The 23,215-nt window shown below is 41.5% G+C and overlaps 1 protein-coding gene across 1 annotated transcript in view; it reads right to left on the bottom strand.

Annotated features, from left to right (window-relative positions):
* The window catches only part of LOC115131878 (tomoregulin-2-like), a 151,658-nt gene that overhangs the window by 2,949 nt on the left and 125,494 nt on the right, over positions 1 to 23,215 (bottom strand). Inside the window, exons 5-9 of the mRNA XM_029663986.2 lie at positions 20,788 to 20,884; positions 16,949 to 17,097; positions 13,154 to 13,213; positions 12,633 to 12,759; positions 6,592 to 6,750 (exon numbers count right to left, since the gene is read on the bottom strand). Coding sequence (XP_029519846.1) covers positions 6,592 to 6,750; positions 12,633 to 12,759; positions 13,154 to 13,213; positions 16,949 to 17,097; positions 20,788 to 20,884 — 592 coding nt within the window. The remainder of the gene's footprint in view (positions 1 to 6,591; positions 6,751 to 12,632; positions 12,760 to 13,153; positions 13,214 to 16,948; positions 17,098 to 20,787; positions 20,885 to 23,215) is intronic.

Here is a 23,215-nt window from a genome sequence, read left to right as displayed (position 1 = left end):
CTTCTACTACTTTGATACATATAAAATGGTTGGTACCTAAGTATAGAAAAGAGCTATTATGTTTGTATTCTAAATATTCTCTACCACATTGTATAATTTGCATCTCTGACACTGTAAAACCAATGTACCTAGGGATTAATTATGCAAACCATTAAAATCAGAATTCACTAATTAACAGAAATGAGATTAAGCAGCCTGGAATGTGGATATGGGGAGACTCCATTTCCATAATGAAGCACAAATTAGCCTATACACTTTGAACAAAAGGTGCTATAAATGAATGGTAATGTAGTATAGTACCTGAATGCAATATTTTCAAAATACATAGATTGGTCTTCGGCCTCTTCTTTTGAACACTTGGTATTTTTTGGTTTCCTTACCCTGTATGCAGTTTATTGACAACGCATGACAGCAATCCATGCTTTGCTTAAGTTTCCTTGGCACTGTTTCCACATGCTAATGCTTTAGCATTTGTGGCACAAATCGCATTCAAGTCATGGTTCAAATATTATATTTTTTTGTGCATCATGTCCAAATCATACGAACGTAACTACAATTAATTGTGAAGGTCAACAAAGTCACTTATAGATGTTTTGAACATGAGGCGTGAAAAATGCTCATATCGGTCCCATTACTTGAATGGGATTTGTGTCACAAATGCTAAAAAGTTAGCGTGAGGAAACATTGCCAGGGAAAACAAAGCATTGATTTCAGTTATATCTGCTGTCAGTGTAAGGAAACCAATATATAATTTTGTAATTTGGGTGAACTATTCCTTTAAATTAAATGTGTGCATTTAGAGTAGTGGGGAAGTGTGAGGGCCTAATGTACTAATGTGAGCGAGTCGTAAAATGCATGCGTGACGTTTGCTACAGAAGCAATGTGAATTTGATTAAACTGCATTGAATTCAGAGATTTATTGGAAGATAAATTAAAGTGAAAGTAAACTGACTGGACACAACCTCATAACTGTGCCTTCTGTAATTAACTTTCACAGTCAGACTATATCTCTCTCTCTCTCTCTCTCTCTCTCGGCACATTGCCTGTCTCCTCTTGAGAGCCAGGTCTGCCTATGGCGGCCTTTCTCAATAGCAAGCCTTGCTAACTGAGTCTATACGTACTCAAAGTTTTCCTTAAATTTGGGTCAGTCACAGTGGTCAGGTATTCTGCCACTGTGTACTCTCTGTTTAGGGCCTAATAACATTCTAGTTTGCTCTGTTTTTTTGTTAGTTCTTTCCAATGTGTCAAGTAATGATCTTTTTGTTTTCTCATGATTTGGTTGGGTCTAATTGTGTTGCAGTCTTGGGGCTCTGTGAGGTCTGTTTGTGTTTGTGAACAGAGCCCTAGGACCAGCTTGCTTAGGGGACTCTTCTCAAGGTTCATCTCTCTGTAGGTAATGACTTTGTTATGGAAGGTTTGAAGGCTTCCTTTTAAGTGGTTGTAGAATTTAACGGCTCTTTTCTGGATTTGGATAATTAGCGGGTATCGACCTAATTCTGCTCTTCATGCATTATTTGGTGTTTTACATTGCACACAGAGGATATTTTTGCAGAATTCTGCATGCAGTCTCAATTTGGTGTTTATCTCATTTTGTGAGTTCTTGGTTGGTGAGCGGACCCCAGACCTCACAACCATAAAGGGCAATGGGACGTGCAAGTTTAGTTTTTTGCCCTAACATTACACAGTTGATTCGATTAGCAAAGCTGGATGATTAGTTGATTATTTGAATCAGCTGTGTAGTGCTAGGGCGAAAAACAAAATGTTTACTCCTTGGGGTCCCGAGGACAGAGTTTGGGCAACCCTGCTCTTGGGCAATGGTGTCTAGATGGAATTTGTATTTGTGGTTCTGGCAACCATTTTTGGAACAAAATTATTTTTGTCTTACTGAGATTTACTGTCGGTGCCCAGGTCTCACTGAATCTGTGCAGAAGATCTAGGTGCTGCTGTAGGCCCTCCTCGGTTGGGGACAGAAGCACCAGATCATCAGCAAACAGTAGACATTTGACTTCGGATTCCAGTAGGGTGAGGCCGGGTGCTGCAGACTGTTCTAGTGCCCTCGTCAATTAGTTGACATATACCTTGAAGAGGGTGGGACCTAAGCTGTATCCCTGTCTCACCCCACGGCCCTGTGGAAAGAAATTTGTATTTTTTGTGCAATTTTAACCACACACTTGTTGTTTGTGTACATGGAATTAAAGAATTTAAGTATAGCTAATTGTCTGTATATTTTATAATTTAATTGAGGATACCAACACCACATGCCTTTTTGGGTTGGAAGGTTTGTATTTTGTCCTGTAGTTCATTCAATGTAATTGGAGAATCCAGTGGGTTCTGGTCTTTAATACTGTAGTTGATTCTAAGATTTGTATTTGATCGTGTATTGGTTTTTGCTGTTTGTTCTTTGGAGAGGTGGTTTACCCATACATCTCCGTTCTGGATAGATAACTCTTCATGTTATTGTTTGTTTACTGTTTTCCAATTTTCACAGAAGTGGTTAGAGTCAATTACATTGAGCTGATTTCTGATGTGCTGTTCCTTCTTTTTCCATAGTGTATTTCTGTAATTTTTTTGTGATTCACCATAGTGATGGCGCATGCTCAAGTTTTCTGTGTCTCTATGTTTTTGGTTGGATAGGTTTCTCAAATTCATTCTTAGGTTTTTGCATTCTTTATCAAACCATTTGTCATTGTTATTAATTTTCTTTGGTTTTCTGTTTGACATTTTTTATTTGATAGGGAAGCTGAGAAGTTAAATATACTGTTTAGATTTTCTGCTGCCAAGTTTACACCTTCACTATTACAGTATAACATTTTGTCCGGGAAGTCTAAAAGTGATTACATTTGTTGTTGTCTAAATTTCTTTTTGGTAGGTTTCCACACTACTTTCCTTCCATCTATTTACATTATTCAGTTCCTTTGGCGCCTCATAATTGAGTATTGTTCTGTTAAAGAAGACTGTTTTATTTTTTAATTTTTAATTTTACCTTTATTTAACCAGGCAAGTTAGTTAAGAACAAATTCATTAAGGTTGTCATTCAATGACAGCCTAGGAACAGCGGGTTAACTGCCTGTTCAGGGGCAGAACGACAGATTTGTACCTTGTCAGCTCGGGGGTTTGAACTCGCAACCTTCCGGTTACTAGTCCAACGCTCTAACCACTAGGCTACCCTGCCACTGTGATCTGATAGGTGTGTCGGTGGGCTGACTGTGAATGCTCTGAGAGACTCTGGATTGAGGTCAGTGATAAAATAGCCTACAGAACTACTACCAAGAGATGAGCTATAGGTATATCTAACCATATGTACATACCCAGCGTGTGACAGAGATGCAGGAGTTTTGACCCGTTTCGGTTGGTTATATTGTCGTAGTTGTGCCTAAGGGGGCATATGGGGGAGGGAATGCTGTCACCTCCAATTAGATGTTTGTCCCCCTGTGTGCTGAGGGTGTCAGGTTCTTGTCCAGCTCTGGCATTAGGTTGCCACAGATTAGTACATGTCCCTGGGCCTGGAAATGATTGATTTCCCCCTCCAGGATGGAGAAGCTGTCTTCATTAAAGTAAGGGGATTCTAGTGGGGGGATATAGGTAGCACACAGGAGGACATTGTATCGACATAACCCGAAAGCCCGCTCAGCAAGGAAGAAGCCACTGCTCCAAAACCGCCATAAAAAAGCCAGACTATGTTTTGCAACTACACATGGGGACAAAGATCGTACTTTTTCGAGAATTGTCCTCTGGTCAGATGAAACAAAAATAGAACTGTTTGGCCATAATGACCATCATTATGTTTGGAGGAAAAAGGGGAGGATTGCAAGCCAAAGAACACCATCCTAACCGTGATGCACGGGGGTGGCAGCATCATGTTGTGGGGGTGCTTTGCTGCAGGAAGGACTGGATCACTTAACAAAATAGAGGGAGGAAAATTTGGTGGATATATTAAAGCAACATCTCAAGACGTCAGTCAGGAAGTTAAAGCTTGGTCGCAAATGGGTCCTCCAAATGGACAATGACCCCAAGCATACTTCCAAAGTTGTGGCAAAATCGCTTAAGGACAACAAAGTCAAGGTATTGGAGTGGCCATCACAAAGCCCTGACCTCAATCTTATAGAAAATGTGTAGGCAGAACTGAAAAAGCAAAGAAGCCAACAAACCTGACTCAGTTACACCAGCTCTGTCAGGAGGAATGGGCCAAAATTCACTCAACTTATTGTGGGAAGCTTGTGGAAGGCTACCCGAAACGTTTGACCCAAGTTAAACAATTGAAAGGCAATGCTACCAAATACTAATTGAGTGTATGTAAACTTCTGACCCACTGGGAATGTGAAAGAAATAGAAGTTGAAATAAATCATTCTCTTGCCATTTCACATTCTTAAAATAAAGTGGCGATCCTAACTGACTTAAGACAGAGAATTTTTACTAGGATTAAATTTCAAGAAATGTAAAAAACTGAGTTTAAATGTATTTGGCTAAGGTGTATGTTAACTTCCGACTGTGTGTCCTCAGTGGGTGTGGGGGTGTTGTCAGTTGGGCTATCAAGATGGCTGACAGGGGGGGGGGTGCTCAGAGGGGGTGGTATCTCCTGGGCTTGGGGTTCTTCATTTGTCTGTCGTGCTGTGATGTCGAGGCTATGGTCAGGGTCTGAGGTGGGCTGTTCTGCTGGCTTCTCTGCGGGGCTGGCTTCTCCTCGAGCACTTTCACCTTCTCCTCTAGTGCTCTGTTCTTCTCCTGCTCCTTCTCCTATTGATGTTGTCTCACCACCTCCAGCTCTCCAGGTCTGGTTGAGGGGGTGTTGTTGAGCTGGCCTATTTGTTGTGCTGACTGGAGTGTGTTCACCTGCTGTTCCAGCTCCACCTGCCTTACCTCCAGCTGGGTGAATGTATCCTTCATTTCAATGAGATAGTAGTTCTCTGTGCTGGGAGGTTGACTTTCTGATTGGGATTGCTTGTCTGTGGGGTTGTATAATGAACAGGTCTGGTCTGACACGCTCGGACCTGGGGTATCTTTCTACAGAGAGAGCTTATCCTGCTAAGCTATCTCTTTGATTGTGTGAAAGTCCAGCTGAAACTGTTTGGAGTTGCCCTGTACCATTACTGTTCCAGACTTGAACAGGTTGACATTGGCTGACTCAGAGTCCTCGTTGTCTAATATCCTGAGTTTCCACCCATCGATAACACCACCCCCTCTTAACAGAGGGGTAGTGTGTTAACATAGAATTGTGCCATACCAAGGGATGGTCTGTGTGGAAGATTAAGTTGCCTATGTTCCCATTTTTATAATAGTAATCAAAAAGTGTCTCTTGTTTTTCTATAAGGAGCTTCTTTTTGTACTCTTTTTGTGCCTAATCATTTTTTACATCCAGAGGGCACTGTATTGTAATGACCTCTGAACATCAGGAAGGGGCTTCAAAGGCAGGGTAGGCTGTGAAACTCTCCTGCCATTTGTTAGGCTCAAGGGCTTTGACACCTCTCATTTCAGATACGTTCTGTCCTAGCAAGCTTGGTAGCCTTAACTTAGCATTCAGTCCTTATAAAGTAAAATATGGCTTCAGACTAAACATTACTTACTCAGTTCCAGGTTGGATGGTGTTTTCAGGTTTATGTTGTTTGTTTGCCAGAGCATTTGCTGTAAAGCTTGGAAATCTTTGGTAGTAGGAATCCTTCCAGGTAATTTTGTCCAAAATCGGGGTTGTAGGTTTGCAGTTTTGATTTGGAGTGAAACTTTAAAAAAATCCAAGTTTATCTAACTCTAAATCTATCTTTTTGAAAAAACATGCTGAAAAATGCGGGAGCTCATCTCTTGCTCTCTCTCTCTGTCCTTCTCTCCCCCTGTCGTTTTGATTTCTCTCTCTCTGTCTCTCTCGTTTCATCTTGGTTATAGCTTTTTTTAAACTTTATTAAATGTCATGTCTTGCATAGGTCAAGATGACCTTTCCACGTTGCCTCCGCAGCACCAGAACGTAACCCCCTATGATGCACTACCTCTCATCATGACATCCCCAATGTGGAAAATGGATCTCTGTTTGTGTATGTAGTCCTCTGTAGAAGTGTGTGTGAACGCACACACAGTGCCTTCAGAAAGTTTTCACACCCCTTGACTTTTTACACATTTTGTTGTGTTACTGCCTGAATTTAAAATAGATTAAATTCAGATTTTCAGTCACTGGCCACACAATACCCCATAATGTCAAAGTGGAATTATGTTTTTCAAACATGCGGACTAAAACTAAAACCTCCTTTGTCTGTGTTAATCTCTGCACGCTCAACCCAACACCTCACGGTTCACCACAGTGTGTATGCACAGCATGTGAGAGTTTACACATATGGTTGCGTAATGTAGTGGTTCTCAACCCCCAATCTAATCAACACCCCTTGTGTGAACCTGATCATTAGGCCAATGTTCTTATGGGTCTTTCCAAGTACCACCTGTGGCTAGCCTAGGTACCCCAAGGGTACAACCTTAGGTTGAGAAGCACTGGCATAATGCATATGCTTGCTCACACAAGTTTGTGTATGTGTGTGTGTGATTGCACAATGTGTATGTGTACTTGTATGCGTGTACCTGCATGTGTATGCATGTTTGTGTGTGTGTCCTACCTGGTAATACAGAGCACCACCACACAGATGATGGCCACCTGCAGAGCTCCGATGATGGAGGCGATGAGGACGTAGCGCAGCTTGCCAGAGCCGGGGACCACATAGAGCACATTGTACTCCTTAGTTTCACACTGGGGCCCGCTGAAGCCTGAGTGACAGCTGACAGACACTCACACACACACAAACAAACAAACAAACAAACACACACACACACACACAAATAAGCACATACACAAAGGTTGATGTTAGTTTGTGTACATGATACATGTGTGGTGTTTGTGTTTGCATTTGAGGTCACCACAGTGTACAGGCTAACGTGTGTCTTTAAATTAGTGCTTGAAGTAACTGTACGTGTGCATTATATCTGAATGCGGTAGTTGTGAGTATGTGTGTTGGGGGGGCTAAAAGCGGAATATTTTAATCAGTATGTCCATCTCTCCAAATCTCTTTCTTTCTCTGGGGAGATTGTTATCCACCAACACCTGCATCCCCCTGCTCTGTACAGACACACACACACACACACACACACACACACACACACACACACACACACACACACACACACACACACACACTTCTCAGTGGGTCATTTCTCAGTGGGACACATGAGGGTGAGCGAAAGTCAGACTACTCTTTTATCCCCTCAACCTTAGCTATTTCTCACTCGCTCCTTCTCTTATATCTTCTCTCTCTCACCTCTGTTCACTCGCTCCCTTCTATTTCCACCTCTCCTTTCCTCAACCTTACCATCTCCCTCCCACTCCCTTTTCTCTTTCCTCACATATCTTTCATCATGATGCAGTGGACAGGTGTACTGAGAGCAAACTCTCTGTCTGCTCACAGTTATTTCAATGGAGAAGGATGAAGTGGTCCGTAGACACTGATATAAGATCAGTTTGGCAATTTTCTCCTTAATGGTGAAGATTAGGAATTGTCATTTGGATAAACTGATTCTCGATCAGAGGTAAAATATCAACTTCTACCTCAAACCTTGAACAGGGGCGGTATTTATCAAATATCTCAAAGTAGAAGTGCTGATCGAGAAACTGATCCTAAATCAACACTCCCATTCATCAAAACACTACCTCCTCCATACAGCTGGTGGTGCCAGAGACCTTCCCCTATTTTTCTCATTCAACTATCACCACTATTCACTATGCAGGGCATGTAGGCTTGAAGAGCTAGGGGGTAGAGCCATGTTTCTGTGAGGGGAGAGATGAGAAGAGGCTAAAGCCCTGTGGCTGTGACCGAAGCACAATCCCACTGACCCCACAGGTTAATGGGCTTGGCCTGGCCATGGGCCTATTACTCACCCAGAGGGCTGGACGGGGCACAGGTGATCAGGGGTGTATGTGTGTGGGGAGGGAGGGAGGGGGGTTTCTGTGTGGGTTAGTAATTATAGGTATATGTCTTGTGTGTGTATGTGTCAGCATGTGTGTGTGTGTAAGTGGGGGGGGGGGGGTTGTGTGTGTGTCACTATCAGTGTTGGGGGTAATGCATTACAAAGTAATACGTTACACTAATAATATGACATTTTGCGGTAATTAGTAATATAACATAATATTATATAATAATAATATATAATAATATTACAGTTACTGATGAAAGATAGGTCATCGTTACTTCGTTACTTTTGTTATCATTCCCTTCCTATTACAGATTCTAATATTTTTGTCCTGAGTCTGACGTCCTCTCACCAAGTTCCTGTTTACGCACACACTACTACTAACTGCTATAGTCAGGGAGATGAAACATGTCAGAAGTGTCTAAACATTGAGTTTCTCAGCTTGGAAGTAGTATTAGTTAAATAAAGGTTAAATTAATAAAAAGTACTCCCATTACTTTGATTTGGAACGAGAACAAAATGACGAGAATAACTGTAAAATGTAAGCTGTGTCCAGGCAATAAACCCCTCTCCACTGCTAGAAATACAAATTCCAATCTCTTGAAGCACCTGCAAAAGCAACATGTCAACACAAAACTCATGGAGAAAGAGCCCCGAGGCCTGACTACTGCTGCTAAAGATGACTGTAGGCCTACCTCATCGGAAAACAACCTAGGCTACATTTTAATCGTTCAGGAAGACAGCCTGTAATCCAGGGAGAGCTGAACAAGCTTGTGGCTGGGTATGTAGTGGAGGAAACGCTGCCCTTATCCATGGTAATGTAATGCAACGTTGACATTGTTTACATTGGGTGAGGATTCACAACACTTTGGGATGTAACGCAAAAGTAATATAACAAATAATATATCTAATTACAAGTAAATAAAGAAGTTGAAAGTAGTAACGAGTAATAGGTATTGTAGATGATTGTATTGATGCTGATTGGTTGATAGAAGGAGTTTATTTATTTTATTTATTTGTATTTAGCCTTTATTTTATCAGGGAATTATACTGAGACCAAGGTCTCTTTTTCAGGTGAACCTTGAATTACATAAAGGACAGAAAATACCCACATCAAAATGCAAGCTTTGCAGGCGCCCGGCCCACCATAAGGTGTCGCTAGAGCGCGATGAGCCAAGTAAAGCCCCCCCCGGCCAAACCCTCACCTAACCCGAAAGACACGTGGCCAATTGTGTGCTGCCCTATGGGTCTCCTGGTCACGGCCGGTTGTGACACAGCCTGGGTTCAAACCCCAATATGCTTTTTAAAAGACTGCTTTTCATCTATTCAGATGCCCAGATATTTGTAAGCAGGGACACAATCAATACCGACCAAAGAACATAATTAAATCATCAGTTATTTTTATGCACTCTAGAGAACAAAATATACTTAGTTTTACCTGTATTCAATACAAATTTCAGGTCAATAAAGTTTTTCTGTAATACAATGAAGGTAACCGTGGGGCAATAGCATACAAAACAGTACCTGGCATATAAATGCAGGTTACAGTTTTTTACAGACAATTCGATTTGTCAATGTAAATAGTAACAAGCATAGGACGCAAAACCGACCCCTGCAGGACGGACACCTTTCGTAATATCCAGGCAGCATGATTTAACAACATCAGTACATACACATTGAGTTCTATCTGTCAAGTCATTTTTAAACCATTTACATGCAGCCTAGACCACTTGAGGAAAGGCTCTGAATTAGTCATGAGTGATCAACAGTATCGAAAGTCTTTGACAGGTCAATGAAGAGGGCAGCACAATATTGCCTTTCATCCATACAGTTAACCACATAATTTATAACTAGGAATGCAGCAGTGAGTGCTATGACCTGGACTAAAACCAGACTGATGTACATTTAGAATACATACATAGGGCCACCAGCTTTGTCAAGGGGGGGTACATGGGCCGCCTTCCAAACCTTGGGGATAGTGTCAGATGTAACCGTAAAAAAATATGGGTTAATGATTCAGCAATCAGGGGGGCAGAGAGGTGCAGCAAAAATGGATAAAGCATATCAGCCCCAGTGGATTTTCTTTACATATAGGAATCTAGCACATCACAGATAGTAAATTGTTCAAATTAAAACAAAGATTCACTAGAAGATGACGGGTTAACCGTCGAGTCAGCTAGAGGCTGGCAGAGGGAAGAGCAGTCGATTGACTAACCAGGGTCAATTAAACCACTGTTTTCCTCAAATAAAAAGCCTGCCGAGATAAAATTATGATTAAAAGCATCACTTATTCCATTATTCTCAGTTATGATGCCAGAGTCAGACAGAACTTGCTTTGCCAGGGGAAGAAGAGAAATGTGTCCGCTACACTGCATTTACTGTTTTCCAAAATCTAGAAGGATCACCAGCAGAGTCATAGATAGAGCTTAAAAATGATCTTGATTTAGCTTTCTTAATACATCTGTTTCTCAATTGTCTGAAGTCCACTACAGTCAGTTTTCCTTGCTTTGGCCCAGGCCTGATTTCCCATCTGAATGAGCTCAGATAGCTCAAAAGAAAACCAAGGGTTAGATCTATCTTTCACTCTGAATTGTTTAAAAGGAGCGTGTTTATCTGCCAGAGAAATATATATGGAGGAGAAATGTTCTAGAGCCAACTCAAGATCAGGAATACAGGAGATAGTGGCTAAATCAGAGTGGAACATGTCATGTAGAAAACCCTTGAGGAGAAAACTTTTTAAAATGTCTCTTCTTAACTTAATTAAACAAGGATTAGTATTTTCCTGTTTCATATCTCTAATACATACTATGGGACAATGATCACTGAGATATATGCTAACACTCCACTAGAGAAATATTGATGAGGGTTATTAGCAGTGGTGTAAAATAAAATAATGAAGTAAAAAACTTTAACCCTCCTGTTGTGTTCGTTTCATGTTTTTAATTCTGTGTTCCCGGTCCAAAATGACCGCCCCATTATAGCTGATTATAAATCCATATTATCACCTAATGTTGTGTTAGATCTTTTTATCAACTTAAGTTCTTGTGAATATTACAAGTTTTGAACTTCCATTTGCTATTTATGGCCTGTAGGCCTCATTGACCTGAGCTCATACAACTCATCTTTGAGTAAAAAAAAAGCATAATGTATGGATTATTTTGACTCATGTATGGATTATTTTGACAAATACTCAGATGAAACATATTGTGTTATTTATCACAGACTACTTGTGTCAAAGTTTAACAAGGACTCTCCTCACCAGTGTCATGATCAAAGATATGATTAAGAGCCTCACATACAGTATATAGTTTGTTCATTGTGCTGCCACAGAATGAATTGTAAGCAAGGCCTTAAAAAAGCTTTATATACCAGAGCTGCGAGAAAAGTTCTATATATTATTGAAACAATGTTGCGATTGTTTGTTAGAATGCCAACAGGTGTGGTTCCCGTGGGGGAAAGATTCTATTGGGGAAAGATTCCCGTGGGGGTTGCCATTGAAGCCAAGAAGGGGAGTGAGGTGTGTGTGTGTATGTGTGTGTGTGTGTGTGTGTGTGTGTGTGTGTGTGTGTGTGTGTGTGTGTGTGTGTGTGTGTGTGCGTGCGTGGTCAAACACACATGCATGTGGGGATGTCGGGATCTGGGAGAGGAAGTGTGTCCATCTGATGAACAGAGATGTGCCTGAACTCAATTTTATACACTAATTGTAGTCTCACCCATTAATTTCTAATGACCGGTAATTTTTGACCGGGAACGCCACAGGTGTACAAAAGTTAAATAAAACACCCAAAATGTAATGAAAATGATCTAAATGTATTTTGTGTGGTCAGATGCCCTGTGTGGACAAAGTCATGGAACCTTATGACAATCAGATTAAAATAATAAGAACTTTTTAGAGAGAAAACTTGTAAATCGATCCAATTCGACCGGAACACAGCAGGAGGGTGAAAGTACTACTTAAGTGAGGTCAACTCTGAGGACAAAAAAGGTGTTAAACACTCGGATATATCACCAATAGCATCAACCATGGCAGCAGAGGGGCGGTAAAATCCCAGTAACAAATACATGTTTATTCTGGTTTATGGACACATCTACAACCAGGAGCTCAAATTTCTTGGGAACAGAAATATTTAAAGATTGGGACACCATGGAATTAGATTTGACATATATGGCCACTCTTCCGCCTTTCTGTAATCTGCCACATCTAACTACATTATAATCATTTACTTCAATGTCTTTATCAAATACAGTACCATTTCACCATGTTTCCAGAGAACCAGAATGTTAGGACACAAGTCCTGTACCCAAATATCAATTGTATCCATTTTTTAAATCCTACTTCACACATTTAGGTGCATTGGCCCAAGCCCCCTACGAGATTTTAAGTCAGGTATTCATGATAATCCCTGCAAACTGCCATGACGACATAATGCCATAATTCCATTTCAACAAATGTTCTCACTAAATTAATGTTTTCAATGAATCTTTTCTAATATGTTGGCAACCATTTAAAAAAAAGCTTAGCCTTGGGCCTAAGATCAGCCCTAAGTAGGGAGTTATCACACGATAATCTCCGGGTTCTCATGCCTTATTGCTTAAATATCTAACTTTTTGGGAGTAACGACCCCAACACTGGTCACTATGTACTGGGATGTGTGTCCACACATATGCATCTGTGTGTAGGCCTGTGTGTGCATACCTGCAGGATGGCACAGACAGTATGTTGGGATATTCACACTCTCCGTGGACACAGTAGTTCTTGTAGTGCTCAGGACAGGGGATGTACAAGCCTATGGCCACCTCTCCTCTCTGGTCCGGCTTCTCTTCTACACACGCACACAGCACAGAAGAACTGAAGGTTAGGGATAAAAATGATAGGATTGAAAGGGTAAAAGGTGAGTGTCAGTAATTTAGCATAATAGCGTAACTGCTGTTGATCCGATTAAAAGCTGTGTAAATTACATTTATCCACCACTGACATCCCTGATGCTAATAGTCGGCATGTTATTCAATTTGGCCTGCATCCCAAATGACACCTTTTTCCCTATATAGTGCATTACTTTGACCAGAGTCATATTGGCCCTTGTCAAAAGGACACACATTAAACTGTCTGCCATTGTTCACGTCATTCATGGATCTGACACACACACACACACACACACACACACACACACACACACACACACACACACACACACACACACACACTTTACCACCTACCTGAGTAATCTTTCCTGGCATAGTGTCCGTCTCCGGCTTTGGTCCCTGTCATGATGTCACCTGAGAAGGCACAGTCATAATACAGTCTAAGTAGGATTGCTGATCTAGGATCAGGTCCCCGCTGTCTATTTTTATTCATTGTGATCTAACAGGCCAAACTGATCCAAGTTCAGCACTCTGTGAGTCTTGCTAGGGTCAAAATTACAGTTCAAAACACAAAACTGACCTTGAACCAGTAGCTAGGGTAGGACAGTACCTCACTTAGGAGTTAAATTATCTCATTTTTGAGAGTATCATGTGGATTACAATATTTAGGACAACGTTTAAGGATTAAAAGACAAATTATTATAATAATAAATATCCTCTGAGCACTCTATTAAACAAAATAAAAGGAATAACAAACAATTAAAAGATAACAAAACAACATAATATATATATTTATTTATAGTATATGTGTTATAGGGATCATGATTTATCTTATGCAAATTATCCAAACCATTTAATGGTCAGTTGATTATTGCAATACAAACCTCAATACAATATAATTATATCTTTATTGATCCCTTTGATGGGTTTCATTCCAAAACGCAATATTCGCATTTCGGAAATGTTGGTAAATTGACATCGATTAAAGACACATCTTGTGAAAGTGATAGAGCTATTATTTTTTCATCTTACGATGACATGAAATATACTAAATGACCAAAAAGTATGTGAACACCTGCTCATAGAAAATCTCATTCCAAAATCTGAGCATTAATATGGAGTTGGTCCCCCCATTGCTGCTGTAACTGCCTCCACTCTTCTACGAAGGCTTGCGGGGACTTGCTGCGGGGACTTGCTTCCATTCAGCCATATGAGCATTAGTGAGGTCGGGCACTGATGTTTGGCGATTAGGCCTGGCTCGCAGTCGGCGTTCCAATTCATCCAAAGGAGCTTGGTGGGGTTGAGGTCAGGGCTCTGTGCAGGCCAGTCAAGTTCTTCCACACCGATCTAGACAAACCATTTCTGTATGGACCTCGTTTTGTACACTGAAGCATTGTCATGCTGAAACAGGAATGGGCCTTCCCCAAAAAGTTGGAAGCACAGAATTGTCTAGAATGTCATTGTATGCTGTAATGTTAAGATTTCCCTTCACTAGAACTAAGGGGCTTAGCCAGAACCATGAAAAAAAGCCCCAGACCATTATTCCTCCACCACCAAACTTTACAGTTGGCACTATGCCTTAGGGCAGGTGGCGTTCTCCTGGAATCCGCCAAATGCAGATTAGTCCGTTGGACTGCTAGATGGTGAAGGGTGATTCATCAATCCAGAGAATGCATTGGGATTGCTTGGGATTGCTCACGGTGATTTTAGGCTTGTGTGCAGCTGCTCGGCCATGGAAACACATTTCACAAAGCTCCTGACGCACAGTTCTTGTGCTGACGTTGCTTCCAAAGGCAGTTTGGAACTTGGTAGTGAGTGTTGCAACCGAGGACTGATGATTGTTAAGCGCTACGCGCTACATTACTCGGTGGTCCCATTCTGTGAGCATGTGTGGCCTACCACTTTGTGGCTGAGCCGTTGTTGCTCCTAGACGTTTCCACTTCACAATAACAGCACTTACAGTTGACCGGGACAGCTATAGCAGGGCAGATTTCTATGAACTGACTTGTTAGAAAGGTGGCATCCTATGACGGTGCCACGTTGAAAGTCACTGAGCTCTTCAGTAAGGCTTTAAAAAAAACTTTATTTAACTAGGCAAGTCAGTTAAGAACAAATTCTTATTTTACAACCCATTCTACTGCCAATGTTTGTCTATGGAGATTGCATGGCATTGTGCTCAATTTTATACACCGGTCAGCAACGGTTCTGGCTGAAATAGCCAAATTCACTATTTTAAGGGTTACCCACATACTTTTGTATATATAGTGTATATTGCAAGGTAATTTTATTTTAGAGAGACTAATAATCATGTTTTGTGACAAAACGCTATACAGTATATTCACCCCAAACAACAGAAACCCAATAGAAAAAATATCCCAATTAGGTTTTAAACAGTAACGCTACATGTAATTAAGTATCAATACATAAATAAATATAAAAATAATCCATTAGTTTCAACTATATTGTGCAAATATCACATAGACATTGTATCCAGAGGGTGAACAATGTATACAATGTGGGTTTTATTTTTTGGACATTTAACATTTAAAGACATGCTCTGGAACTTTGGTGTCTACTAATTATTTTTTTAAAACCATTTTGGGCTGGATGTGTCAATATGTAGTTCATACATGCATAATCTATGAGCAGAATTACTGTTTTACCTCAATTAGACACAAAATCCCTAGTTTGAAAGCGATTGTTTTCCTGGAAGCTATGCTCTGCCACTTTCCCTACATTTTCCCCCATGTGGGCCAGTCCCCTAGCAATTCGATTTCCAGCCAATGAGCTTCAGCCCCTCGCCATTTGCGTGACAGCAAGATGCACACACAGCAGAGTGAGAGAGACAGAGAGCAATCAGGTGGTGCACATATCTGAACATATGTGAGTAGTACGCAATTTTCATTTTTCATGGGCCACTTTTGGCTTGTGAGTGCTACTTTCAGAACTACTGGCTAAAAAGTATACAACAGTACCGGAGAATGTCTTGAAGCAACTTTTGAAACATTTTATGGTGGTTTTACAGATTTTTTCGATAGGTTAAATCAAGGGAAGATTTTTGAGTTTGATTATATACACGTTAGGGAAGGATTTAACGTACCATAAGGGCATTGAAAAGTCTGTCACAATTCATTTCCCGGTCAAGGATGGATTGATTCTTATTGTCGTAGTGACACAGCCCACTGTTTGCAGCCTCCCTGTGTTTGCAGCCAGTAGCCTATTAAGGTTACATCGTGTGGGAAAACATTTAGAGAAACCTAACTTATGACTGAACAGACAAATATAATGGAAATTATTTGCCTAATGACTCAGTTTTGCGCCTGAGGCAAAAACCATATACGACGTTCCATCCATCTGGACAGTGGGTATAGCCAGCCATATATACCTAAGAGAGTTGGCCCACGTTTCAGAATTTTGATTGTAGATCAGTTACATAATCTTTTTTAATATTCCCAAATGTAAATGAATGTTTAAGTGCCATGTAAATGGATCATAATGTTCATTATGTTAATCAGAGCTAGCATGGCTGCCATTGAATGTTGTAATGTCATGTTAATGCATCAATATGCAGAAGCCTCAAAAAGTATGAGAATTGCCATAACTCATACACATAGAATAGGACCCATGAGCCTTCATTTCAGATGACATAATGCAAATGTGAAAAATATGGAATCAAACCCTTCATTTGCACTGAAAATCTAACAAATGTTGCTGTCACAGAACCAAACCACAGTGCCAAAGCTTCATTATATGAATTGGGTTCTAAAGACATAATGATGGTTTTTGTTGATGTGGTTGTGTTGTATTGCTTTGCACTGGATCAATTATTGGACAAAAGACAATTACAAAGGCCTCAATTGCTGATAAAGAATATTAACATTATATTCAAGGAAAGGCATGTTTCCATGTCAATATTCTGTAAGAGGAGGTTTTGATGGTTGTAGGGAGCTTGAAACTTCCAATATAGCACACATTTTATATTTGCAATTGATTGGTCGCCTAAATTACCAAATATTAATGTAATTTAAAATGCATTGAATATTAATGGGGCCTATATTACTAAATATTGACGTAGAAAGAGGAGAAGGGAGAAGAAGAAGAAAGAGATACAGAAATAAGTTTTGTATACCGTAAGTAGCTATATCTCACCTTGGCAGTGGCCCAGGTATTTGACCTCGATCCGCTCCTGCTTCTGACACGACTCCTCCTTCACCTGGCAGGGGTTGTCATAGGAATGGCCATCCGAGGCGCAAACTGGGTTGAAGCTGATGTGGGAGCAGTCGATGTTACACACACACCTATTGCAAAGGATGGTGGGACACATCAGTAGTGGTCACACCAAAAAAATAATAGAGTGATAGAGAACTGGAGTTCTTCAGGATTTGTCATTCAGTGAATCAGCACCTGTTGTAGAGTGTAGTCTATTGTGTTTCTTTTATCACATGTAGTGTGTTTGTGTGTGTGTGCGCGTGTGTGTGCGTGTGTGTGTGTGTGTGTGTGTGTGTGTGTGGGGGGGTGTGGGTGGGTGTAGGTGTTTGTGCTTTTGCTTTATGTGCACGATTCAACTTGTTTCTTTGTGGTCGATACTGCCTGTTTTGTTTACCATTTTGTCCATGAATTTCACTTTATATCTCAGTCGGAAAGTCTCGATGTGCATCTGAGTGTGTAGTGTGTGTGTGTGTGGGGGGGTGTACAAGTACAGTACCAGTCTAAATTTTGAACATACCTACTCAATCCAGGGTTTTTCTTTATTTGTACTATTTTCTACATTGTAGAATAATAGTCAGGACATCAAAACTATGAAATAACACATGGAATTCTTGAGAGAATGCCAAGAGTGTGCAAAGCTGGCATCAAGGCAAAGGGTGGCTACTTTGAAGAATCTAAAATATAAATATAAACATAAACAACACTTTTTTGGTTACTACATGATTCCATATATGTTCTTTCATAGTTTTCATGTCTTCACTATTATTCTACAGAGTAGAATATAGTAAAAAATAAAGAAAAACCCTGAAATGAGTAGGCGTGTTCAAACTTTTGACTGGTACTGTATGTATGTACGTGAATGTGTATATGTGCATAACTGACTGACTTACTGACTGTCTGACTGACTGTGTGTGTGTGTGCGGTCTTCATTGAAACGGCAGTGTGCGAGAATGTGCGCGCATGAGTTAGCGTGTGTGTGTGCGTGTGACCCAAAGTGCTCAGTGAGCATGTTCAGCAGAAATTACACAAAAATTGCAGTCCCTAGACAGTTCTTGCTGAGTAGCTCTGAACGTTAGACACTGTAATTATAAATCTGTCATTATACTCTATACCTTTTTTATTTTCCCCTGGCCCAGAGCCGTCTATGAGGAAAGCACTGGCCTTGCTTCATACCCACGCTCTGCCCAATTTGCATACTGCAAACACACACATAATCACAAACACATAAACACTCTCGTACATAGAAATATAGATATACATACCGTGTAATGGGATGCATGACCTATACGCACACACACTCTCGCACTCACAAACAAACAAATAACGCATACACAATCCCCCACCTATTATTACCACATACACGTGAATGCACACACAAAGACCCAGAAGTGGCAATGCTTTCAGAGGCTTGCCATCCCGAGTGGCCATCTGTGGCGGTCATCAAGGATAATGTCTGTAGGCCATGCATTTTTAATAGAGCTTCTCACTTTCTCCACAATAGGCACTACCACTGCAATACTGCACTGCGTCAACACATCACACACACACACACACACACACACACACACACACACACACACCCTCTCTCTGGCCTACGTATGCACACACACGTAATATACAAAGGTGATAGGAATGTGGATCTGTGTTTGTGTTTTGCTTTTGTTGTTGTTAAACATATCTGTATGTCTTTACATTTCTTCATGGCTTTTGGAAGACTTGTCCTTGGTGGGCTAAAAAATATCCTAATAAAATAAAATCACACACACAAACGTAAGTGCACCCACCTTTGCCCTCAGAACAGCCTCAATTTGTCGGGGCATGGACTCAAACAGGTGGGAAAGTGTTCCACAGGGATGCCGGCCCATGTTGACTCCAATGCTTCCCACAGTTGTGTCAAGTTGGCTGTATGTCCTTTGGGTGGTGGACAATTCTTGATACACACGGGATACTGTTGAGTGTGAAAAACCCAGCAGCGTTGCAGTTCTTGACACACTCAACTGGTGCGCCTGACACCTACTACCACACCCCGTTCAAAGGCACTTAAATATTTTGTCTTGCCCATTCCCCCTCTGAACGGCCCACATACACAATCCATGTCTCAATTGTCTCAAGGCTTAAAAATCATTCTTTTACCTGTATCCTCATTTTCATCTACACTGATTGAAATGGATTTAACAAATGACATCAATAAGGGATAATAGCTTCACCTGGATTCACCGGTCAGTCAGTCATGGAAAGAGCAGGTGTTCCCTAATGCTTTGTAAACTCTGTGTATATCGAGACGGAGAGAGAGGGAGCAGAGATGAACAATAAGAGCATGTATTGGCGTGCCTGTGTGTGAGGAGCACTTCTTAGTAGGATGTGTCTTATTGATTTGCACAGTGCCATGTGGTTTACCCTCTATCTAAACTCAATGATTGCCTGCAGGCTTCCTGTGTACCTGTCCTCTAACGGCCACTTCCAGTCATGCACACACACATGTACACACATACAAACATGAAAATACACACACAAACACATGCACATACAAATGCACACGGATACACGAATGCACACACACACAAACGCAGACAGAGGTACGCACACAGGCAGACACACACTCTATCACATAAACAAACACACACACAGACTTTGATCCTATATGCACGCAAGCAGACACACACCACACAAACACGCACACACAGTCAGTGGCTAGACCACTCGGCACCCTTTCCTAGCCTCTTCCATGTCGTGCAAAACCACAGCTATAAACTTTATTGCTGCTGAATATAACATTGATTTTTTTATAATCCCCAGCCTCATATTTCAGAGTAATCCTTCCAAAGGACTGACAGACAGAAAGAGGAAGGGAGGGAAGGAGAGAGAGGGATAGAGAGAGTAGGGGGTGAGAGACAGATAAAGAAAGAGAGAGGGAAATAAAAAGAGAATGATAGTAAGAGACGGAGAGAGAACAATGGGAACAGAGGGAGTGAAGCACGTTTGTGGCACTGAAGCGGGACTGAAGCAGGACACACACACACAAACACAAACAAACAGATTGGAATGGAGAGTGTGTGTGTGTGTGTGTGTGTGTGTGTGTGTGTGTCTGTGTGTGTGTGTGTTGGTAGGTAAGGTGTCGGGGCCATTAAGTCTGATAAAGACATTTTCCACCTTCCCTCTCTTGGTCTATGGCACTCAGTCCATCCACCCTTTAAAGCCTATCCTCCCATGGGGCTGGAGAAGTCAATGGAGTTGAATTAAGGTTAAAAGAGGTGGACTGATGTGGCACTGAAGCGCTGAAAATCTGAACGGTGTCCCATAAGGGGATTAAGGGTTGCATAAATGTGGTAAGACACAAAAATACATTCACTCATTCGGTCATTCGCTCATGTGTTTATTCATTTGTTCATTCTTTCATTAATTTAACCACAATCAATTTGCTTATTGCTGAGTGCTGTGCAGAAAGGCATCGGTTCCCATTTGTTAAGTCTTTATGTAGCAGAAATGAGTCGGGTACATGGTTGCTCATGTTCTTGTGATTAGGTAGTCCTGCATGCCACTTCAACATCAAGGAAAGGGAATTTTCACTCAAGACATTCAAGACATTGATTTCTACCGTGGGAGACCAGGATTCAGATCCCTCCCATGACATTTAGTATGACCCGCCTGGGGATTGAAACCCTTCCAGCCTCCTAACTCAGGGTGGACACGAACTACAAGCCTACTGAGTTGGTACTACTGTTGCTGTTAACTTCCTGAATGAGTTGACCAGCTGTGCACTAACCCTGAGGTTTACTTACCATACATCCTCAGCGTCCACATCGCACTCCGCCCCAAACTGGCATATGTCACAGGTGGACGTCTCCTTCTGCCCAGTCTCCGCCGACCCCTCACCTCCTGAAAGTGAGAGAGGGAGAGAGAGAGATGAGCTTCTGAGAGAGATATGTCTAACCGGTCGAATGCCTTCATTTTGATGTTTTCTAACTTCGGAAGAATTCATTTCATCGATGTACTGTATTTGATTCATTCTCGCTGTTATAAAAATGTTGTCAGCATGCAGCCAGGAAATCCCTCTTGTTTCAGAGCGTGTGTTCACTACATGACAGGAGCAAGTGCACAGATCTCATGCACTAAATTATGTCATGTTAGAATGTAAGGATTTTTCTCCACTGCGAGAAGACTGCAGATATTAGCATGTATGAGCCATACATTGAAGTCGAGTCCACACGGAAGGTTGAAAAATACAGACACAGTTTTCAAGATCCCGGCTAGTCTCTTTAAAGGACATTTGAAGGTCCAGATTTGGTCAACTGGCCACTCACAACAACATGTGACATAACAACATGGTTATTTAATAAACGTATTAGTGGCCCATGCAGGTTCCATGGTCCAATCCACTAAGCCTTTGGTACCACAACTATCACAGACATAAGGCCACATATAGACACCCATATAAACAAAGTGGTTCAATAAGATCCACACTACTTCTGCCCCCCAAAATTTTAAAACCCATTTGCCAAAAATCTCACAAGTCCTCAATCCCACAATGTTACCATGACCCCTAGCAACCGGAGCCAGGCGTCTCAAGTGCCTCTACATCCACCGTATCCAACAATCAGCCCATACTGTCTCTCTGATGCCTACTTTCCCTCCCTCCTTCCTTCCCTCTTTCCCTTCCTCCATCCCTCCCCGTCTCTCTCTCTGTCACCTGAAATCCCTGCTGATCTTTCTGGAGTCTCTCCTTTATTTCATCATGATGATATCTTTTCTGCAGTGCGCCGGCGGCTGAAGGGCTTAGCCCCCCACCGGTGCATAGCCACGACTCATCAGTACCGGGCGGGGGAAAAAGCAATCTGCCCAAACTCAAATTGCGTATCCCTCCTCTGAGGATCCCTGGTCCCCTTTCCCTCTTCCATCCCGGCCCTCTATTACTGAGTGCTATTTTTAAAAAGGTAGGGCCCGTGAGGAAGAGAAAGGAGAAGCAGGGAGAGAAGTATCATCTCCCAGTACCACATCTTTAATTTTTCCCCCACCTTGGGTTGTTAGAGTGTGTTCCCATGTGGTGTTTGGAAATAACTTTTGGACTGGATTATCCTGGTTTATAGTCTAGCTTTCATCTGGTTTAGTGCCTGTTTGACCTGGTTTGTCCTGGGTTGACCTGGTTAGTCTGTTTTAGTGTTCATTACATCAAGTTTTGTCCTTGTTTTGGTCTGTTCGCTGTTTGTTTTGTCTTACATACAGGTAACTGCCAAAATATTGAAAACACAAGTAAATGAAGGATACAAAGTATCTGCTTCCACACAGGTGTGGGTCCTGGGTTAATTAAGCAATTAACATCCTATCATCCTTAGGGTCATGTTTAAAAATGCAGGACAGTTCATTATTTTGGCCATTCATTTAGCTACCATGCTAAGCTCTTATAGGATGACAATGCCACATTCCACAGGGTATGAGTGGTCACTGAATGGTTTGATGAGCATGAAAACGATGTAAGCCATATGCCATGGCTGTCTCAGTCACCAGACCTCAACCCAATTGAACACTTATTGGAGATCCTGGAGCGCCGCTTGAGACAGTGTTTTCCACCACCATCAACAAAACACCAAATTATGGAATTTCTTGTGGAAGAATGGTGTCGCATCCCTCCAATAGAGTTCCTGACACTTGTAGAATCTGTTTGGTCTGGTTAGTGCTTTTTCGTCTACTCTTGGGCATATTTGGTCTGGTTAGTGCTTTGGTTTGTGACCCTTTTCTGACTGTTTCGGTGCCTATTTGGCCTGATATTTTCTGGTTTTGTCTGGATAGCACTTTCTCAAGGTTAAGTTCGCTCTGCTTCAGCAATCATTCTTACCATGTACATGCATTTGCCACGAAGTCCTTACACACCAATAGAAAGGATAGAAAAGTAGAGAAAAACAAGAAGGGAGAAAGTTTCCTTGCAGTGAGAATTTGAAAATGTCTCCCCGTTCCTCAATTTTAGTTTGAACCTGTGTCTGTGCCCTCAGGTCTTGGCAGAACATACATACCCACACACCCACCCACCCCTCCTGAATGCTTAAGACGCTCTCTCTTTTCCTGTCTCTGTGAAGACAGAACCCAGTCATGCGAGAAATGTGTATATTCTGTATTCATGGGACTACTCTATACCTTAGATCTCTCCAGAAGGTAAGGTGAGCCTCAATTATCTTTGTCTGCAAAGCAGTGACAACACAAAGATACCAACTGCAA

Source organism: Oncorhynchus nerka, linkage group LG1 (genome assembly GCF_034236695.1).
Source record: "Oncorhynchus nerka isolate Pitt River linkage group LG1, Oner_Uvic_2.0, whole genome shotgun sequence".
NCBI lineage: Eukaryota > Metazoa > Chordata > Actinopteri > Salmoniformes > Salmonidae > Oncorhynchus > Oncorhynchus nerka.
Note: the sequence above shows the minus strand (reverse complement) of the source record. Positions and strands in the feature narration are given on the sequence as shown.